Source organism: Henckelia pumila, chromosome 4 (genome assembly GCF_033568475.1).
Source record: "Henckelia pumila isolate YLH828 chromosome 4, ASM3356847v2, whole genome shotgun sequence".
NCBI classification, from domain to species: Eukaryota; Viridiplantae; Streptophyta; class Magnoliopsida; order Lamiales; family Gesneriaceae; genus Henckelia; species Henckelia pumila.
Genome location: NC_133123.1, coordinates 161,361,483 through 161,368,743, shown reverse-complemented (window position 1 = coordinate 161,368,743; position 7,261 = coordinate 161,361,483). Strand labels below are relative to the sequence as shown.

General features: G+C 33.3%; 1 protein-coding gene across 4 annotated transcripts; it reads right to left on the bottom strand.

Moving 5' to 3' along the window:
• Positions 1 to 321: 321 nt before the first annotated feature.
• Positions 322 to 3,131, bottom strand: LOC140864507 (uncharacterized). Of its 4 annotated transcripts, none has more exons than XR_012144249.1 (3): positions 2,996 to 3,131; positions 830 to 2,854; positions 322 to 653 (listed from the first exon to the last, which is right to left on the bottom strand). XR_012144249.1 is itself a non-coding variant. In XM_073268737.1 (2 exons), the coding sequence occupies exon 2, from the start codon at positions 2,823 to 2,825 to the stop codon at positions 900 to 902; it is 1,926 nt and encodes a 641-aa protein (XP_073124838.1). In that variant the 5' UTR covers positions 2,826 to 2,854; positions 2,996 to 3,131; the 3' UTR covers positions 720 to 899. The 4 variants fall into 4 exon arrangements, 1 of the variants encoding a protein (XP_073124838.1); XR_012144250.1 differs by having other exon boundaries at positions 322 to 647; XR_012144251.1 differs by having other exon boundaries at positions 3,003 to 3,127.
• Between the last annotated feature and the right edge of the window lie 4,130 nt (positions 3,132 to 7,261).

Genomic DNA, 7,261 nt, shown 5'->3' with positions numbered 1-7,261 from the left:
AAAGATGATAAGTTGGACTGTTGTACACAATATCGGAATTCGGAGGTGATTTTCTCCAAGGTTTTTTGTTGTTTTATAATTAAGCTTTTTTTGCTTCTTACCTATATTTCAACACGTACGATGACATTCAAATTATGAAAAAATCTAATCCGATGGTCACAAATACTTCCTTGAAATAAACATCAAAGCTCGGTTTGGTTTGGGTGATAGGATTGAACACAAAGAAGGTAATGTCATATTTAAAATATAAATATTGTGTCAACAATTTCCCTCAAGTTAAAGTATACCAAATTACGCAAAAGAGTTAGCAGGAGAGGAATATCAACATTCATTTTGAAATGTTATAATAAGGTGAAGACATAATAATTCTAGATACTGAATAATAGGCATATTCATTTGTTTCTAAATCCAGGCATATGCCTGTTTAAAACAAATAATAATACAACAAAAGCGTACAAATAGAAAAATCAAACATGCAGTGAGCGAGTCTCCGATTGCTAGCACGACAGTACATTCAAGAATTTGTCCAATAATTTTAGGATTTTTTCTTGCAACGCCAAAGCTTAGTAAGCCTTACCCCGATTAAATACTTCATGTCAGCAAAACAATGGGATGATATTGCACGTTTTTCATCGTCGAAGTCAGACCTGAACCTGTCGTGTTTTCATCTGTTAGATTCTATAAGAGACTATGCAAGATTCATAAGTTACTTCAAGATCCAAAGACAAAACCAAATATGTATTTCAAAAACTATCATGGAATACATCGGAACATGGAACATTAAATCAAAAAATGGTAAGGGAATATCACAATAACATAAACGGACGACCTTGAAACTGCACATATCATTAGTAGTTGCCTCGAAACGCGCTATCTCTAAAATATGGACGATAGCCAAATCAAGGAACTATTGGTTTGTCATCCCATATTTCTCTGGCCTCTAGAAGTTTTGGGCAATATCGTTTTGCCAACACGTCAACTTGTTCTGAAAAAGGCTTGTTACGATATTTTCCGATGTGCATAACCATTTGGTTCCAACGCTTCAGACACAAGCCTCCAGATCTGTGATCAAGAATAAAATCCCAGTCCACATCTTCAATGCAGCCTGCATCCATGTGATAAAGCTGTTGCAGCAAGCGATAGTCGTCGCTGTCAGCCCACAAGCCTTCAGCCACCATAGGTGATGTCAACTGATTATACCACTTCATGCAGCAAATTGCTTGAGCTCGAGTGGATAATTTATCGCTAATTGCTGTCCAACTTATATTATCCCTCAACATCCCATGTTTCGATCTTTTCTCTTCAGAAAGTTTCTGTTGCAGATCGATGTTCACCAGATCAAAAAGGTTCTGATACTCTTTCTGTGACCAATGTCCTTTCTTCGTGTTGCGCAGTTTTATTCTGCGCCAAGCATCCTTTACATGCCATCTATGTTTGCCAAGTTCTTCAGCCAATGCCTTCCACTCGTTACCATGAACCTCCTGGTACTTCAGAACCATATCATACTCTTCTTGAGTCCATTTCCGGGTTGCAGACCTTCTAAATATAATTTGAGCACGAAAATAGACAGCAATATATGGCCTATAGGGTATGGCAGCTCCTATCTCTTTCCAACAACCTCTCAACTCAGGGTACTTTTTACTATTCAAAACCATGTCTAAACCATCGTCACCCAAATTGTGATTCTCTATGAAACGATAAACAGCCGCTTTGACCATCTCATTTTCCTCCGGAGTGAAACGTTTACCTCGCACAAGATTCTCTTCATCGTACATCTCATTGGTATTTGAATTATCAGAAAGAGGGAAAATCTCATCCTGGCCAGAAAAACTCACTTTCTTGTTACTTTTGGAAGGCGTAGGATCATCTAAATCATTAACCACTGGTTTGGCCTTTCTATCCTCGCCTTTATTTGCCTCTTCTCCTTCATTGCCATGTGCCTTGTTCTTTTTCTTCCTTTTTTCATGTTTCTCCACATCTCCACCCTCCTTAAGTTCAGCTTCTACAGCCTTCTTCTTTCTTTTAACCTTTTTAGAAAAATCATTGTCGTGGTCCTCAACGATTGACTCACACATTTTTTTACTCTTGCTTTCAATTTTCATTGCCTTATTTTCCTCTGAAGCATAAAAAATTTTGGACTCCATAGCTCCAGCACAATTAACTTGTGACTCTATGCAATAATCATCCTTGCTGTTCGTTCTTCCTCTCTTCCTTTTCGTCCCCTTAACCTTCTCAGTAACACCACCTTCATTATTATCATCAAATACCCCACCCTGTTCTCGATCATCATATTCTCTCTCTCTGTCACCAAAGTTATGGATTTCCATCAATTTTTTTTTCTTCCTCTCTTTCTTAGCACCTTTGCCACTTTTAAGTTCGGAATCTTTTTCTTCCACGGGCTTTTCTAGAACCTCATTTGCCTCAAGTTTCCCAACGTCATATTTTGGCAAATAGCATTCCTCAATTTTACTTTTTTTCTTCTTTCTTTTTTCCTGATTCCTCACATCCCCACTGCCTTCTTCGCCACAAACTCCGATCAATTGTCCGTGACTTGAATCCATCGCCATGTCAACCACCTTAGCATCTTTCACTTCTTTACTTGCCTTCTTTCCTTTGTTCTTTCGATGATTCGTATTTTCAGTAACATCATCGACCTGAGATCTTTGCTCAGGCTCAGGCTCAGGCTCATGCTCGCTCACTTTCCTACCAAAATTCTCAAGCAATCCCATGACACTTTCTTTACCAGTTTTAACTTTCTTCGACTTTTTCTCAATCCTCTTCTCCATTTTCTGGAGCAAATTATTCTCGGTTCCTCGATCTCCCATTAAACCACCCCTCTCCTCCCTGTTTGAATCTGAATCAAAGAAACAGAAATAAGCTTAAAAGAAAGGTGAAAATGCTGAATACAACAACCAAAAGGCCCACGTTGGACTCCTCCTAGATCAAAGACGAAGATTACTATTACAGTGAACATACACAAAGAAAAAAAACTTGCCAGAAACTGGAGGTCGGCGGCGGCGGGCGGCGGGCGGCGAACTTCAAGAGGTGCGTTGAAAAATAAGGTAAAATGGGGGATAATTATCGACGATGAAAGAAAGTATAGAAAGCAGGGAACTGGAACGGGAACGAGAGAGAATGTCAAAAATTAGGGGTTTTTTTGGGGACGCGATGCATTTTATTAATTTATTAATTATAAACTAAGTCCCAACAAAATTATTGTTTTTCAATTTAATCCTTAAAATTTTTTATGATTTTCAATTGAGCCCAAACATACTCGGAAACGTTTCCACAGGTTCATGTCGTATCGTATCCGTATCTATACCTGATATTTTAAAAAAAATATTTGGAGTATTGATGTTACATAGTGAGATAACAACATAAAAAATATTTGGAGTATCGATGTTACATAGTGGGATAACAACCAACCACTCCCCTTGCTTACAACTATCTTTAGGGATGTAAACGAGCCGAGTCGAGCCAAACGGAACCGAACAATATCAGACTCGAGCTCGACTGGTTAAGTATATGTCGAGGCTCGGGGTCGGCTCGGGCTCCGTCCGAGCTTTTGTATTAAAGCTCGGGCTTGGCTCGTTAGCGAATTACTAAGCTCGTGAGAAGCTCAAGCTCGGCTCGTGAATAGCTCATTTATCTTACTTAACGAGCTTGACTTGAGTTTGGCTCGTTTTTGGGCTCATTAAGCGAGCTCGTTTTGGCTAGCTTACGAGCTCGTTATCTGGCTCGTTAAGTGGGTTCGTTTCTGGCTCATTAAGTGAAAATACAATAAAATACATCTCCATAAATTAATTATAAACTAAAATTAATAACAAAAAAAAACATCCTAAAATATTAGTCAAACTTTCAAATACCATATAAAATAACATCATAATAAAATTCATTATCAAAAATCTAACCAGTCACTAGTCTCAATCTATAAACGATGGAATATTCTGAAATTAATATCAAACAATTCAAATGCATTTAGATACCGAAATATCAATTTATTTAACTTCATAAATTCGAAAAATCCTTAGATTAATAATCTGAAATTCCCGGAAAATACCAATGAATCCCGAAACTAACATATATAATTTCTAGAGCATTTAACTATCCAATTCTCAATCAATTCACTCTAAAAATTCCGAAAATCCTAGATAGATGAATCTGGAAAATTCGAACTAAGTCTAAAGAAATCCACGTGTATATTATTGGAAATATTATTCGATATAGAAAACAACCAAAAGTTTCTTATATATCTTGCAAAATTGGAATTTCCCCCCTCCTAAAAAACAAACTGAAACTCCTAAAAACCGAATAGATACATATTTGGTTTATAAACATCTCAACTATTCAAAAGTGAATGCAACAATCCCATACAACAACAATTCCAGAACAAAAGATCATCAATTTGAGCTCAAAAAATTAAACAAATCCATGAAGATCACTAAGTTTCTCCTTTTCTTGACTAGATCCAATATTCGTTTGAATCTCAGGAAAACCCATCAATTCTTCGCCCAAAAAAAACTGAAAAAGGAACAAGCCGTAGAAAATAATTCGAATTTATTTAAGGGTTAATTGTCAATCACTCCCTAAACCACTTTATAACTTATTTATAAATCCCTACATAAATAAAACTTACTTTCAACTCCCTGGAGAGAGAAAATTTTATTTCTAAATACCAATTTTACTCTTATCTCTTAAAAAAAATAAAAAAAAATGAGAGAATGGATAATAAAAACAAAGATAATAAAAAAAAAACTAATCCAAATAGTATATATATAAAAATTCAAATTAAATCAAAGAACATAAACCATATCATATACATGCTTATGTTGATACATGAGCAAGTATGTGTTTAGGAAGCAAGCATATACTTCCAAATCATTATTGGAAGAAATATGATAAAGGATTAAAAGTTCGAATAGGAGATGGATCAATAATCATGCTTAATACAGTAGCAGAAAAATTAAAAATAGAAATAGAAGAAACAAAATTTGTAATACCCATTATATATCAAATAGAATCAGGAATGGACATTATAATAGGAAATAACTTTTTAAGAGAATATCTTCCCTTTACACAATTTGAAGATCACATAACTTTAAACAAAGGATCATCAATGATTTACATTCCCAAAATACGAACATCATTTCGCGTAGGAAATGAAGGATTTACAAAGAATTTTCATAAACAAAATACAAATCCAATAGAACTAAAAATAGAAAATATTTTAACGATTAATCCTGAAAAAAAAAATCATGAGAAAATTTCATGATATTTGTTCTGAAAATCCTCAGGACAAAATTAAGAAAAAAAAAACAATTCATTGCTTCAATAAAACTCAAAGACCCTAATATCACAATCCGTGAAGCACCAAGAAGATGTAACATGGATGATGTAAAAATATTTGAAAAAGAAGTTCAAGAATTATTAAAACTTAAGATAATCATCCCTAGTAAAAGTCCACACTCTTCACCAGCCTTTTATATCAGTAAGAAAGATACTGATAAGAAAATAATAGTAATTGATTATCGAAAGATGAATAAAGCAACAATTATGGATGTATATTATATCCCAAATAAGAATGATTTACTATCTTATATAGGAGAAATAAAATATTTTTCCAGTTTAGATTGTAAATCAGGATTCTGGCAAATTCAACTAGAACCACAAACACAATTACTTACAGCATTCAGTTGTCCAAAAGGACAGTATCAATGGACTGTATTACCTTTCGGACTTAAACAAGCACCAGGTATCTTTCAAAGATATATGGATGAATCTTTTAAATCATATATAGATTTTTGTTGTGTTTATATAGATGACATATTAATTTATTCAAAAACACTAGATCAACATTATAAAGATCTCATGACAGTATTAGATATTTGTCATAAAGATGGAATTATACTTTCTGAAAAGAAAGCACAATTATTCAAAATAAAAATAAATTATTTAGGATTACAAATAGAAGATGAAAAACATTGTTTACAACCGCATATACTTAAGAAAATTCATGATTTTTCTAGTGAAATCAAGGATAAAGATCAATTAAGAAGATTTTTAGGATTATTAACTTATTCTGGAAATTACATTAAGAAACTTGCAGAAATCAGAAAACCTCTTCAGGTAAAACTTAAACAGGACTATAAGTAGAAATGGTCGAAAGAAGATACTAATTACATAGACACTATTAAAAAGAAAATAATTAGTAATCTTCCTGAATTATATTTTCTTTCAAATAAAGATATAATAATAATTGAAACAGACGCTTCAGATGAATACTGGGGAGCATGTTTAAAAGCTTATACTGGAGAAAGAAATTTAGAAGAACTTACTAAAACAACTACTAGAAATAATGAAGAATTATGCAACTATACATCAAGAACTTTTCAAGGTGCACAATTAAATTATCATTCGAATGAAAAAGAATTATTAGCTTTAATATTCACAATTAGAACTTATGAAATTTATCTTATTTCTAAACCGTTTTTAGTAAGAACAGATAATATGAATTTAACATATTTCAAGACAAGGAAAATATCAAGAAATGCAGGGAGAAATGCAGCAAGGCTAATTAGATGGCAATTGAAATTGAACCATTATCAGTTCGAGATCTAACATGTCAAAGGAACGGATAATTCATTACCCGATGCATTAACCAGAGAACTTCATCCAAACTATACAATCCGTAGTAACGGAATAACAAATGAGATCCTAAGTGATCAAAAAAATGACTGTGAGTCATCCGAACATGCCTCAGAAAGCATGGGGAATATAAATTGATGAAATGAGATTTATATTCAGAAACATGAATTATTTTATGACTTTCAGTCATCCGAACATGCCTCAGAAAGCATGGGGAATATAAATTAATGAAATGAGATTTATATTCAGAAACATAAATTACTCTTTGAGTAAAATAATCAATTTAAGATTGATTCAATTCTTGCAAAAAAATTTATAAATGCAATGATACGCATAATAAAACTATCTGAAGTACTCACGAAAAGAGTTATTTTACTAACCATTATATATATAAATATGTTTTCTTGTGCAGAGTATAATCAAGATGGAGCAACTAAGTCAATTAAAAGAACAATTGATTGAATTGCAGAAAGAAATTCAAATTCTTCAACTAAAAGAAAGAAATTTGAGTAGAAAAATTCAAAGGACAGAAGAAAATATGATAACTTCATCATCATCATCCTCACCAAGAACACCAATCAAAATGGCAACTCCATTTGACAAAATAATGGAGATA

Excerpts from the sequence above, each read along its gene's own strand:
- LOC140864507 (XM_073268737.1), bottom strand. The coding sequence starts at position 2,825 with ATGGGAGATCGAGGAACCGAGAATAATTTGCTCCAGAAAATGGAGAAG.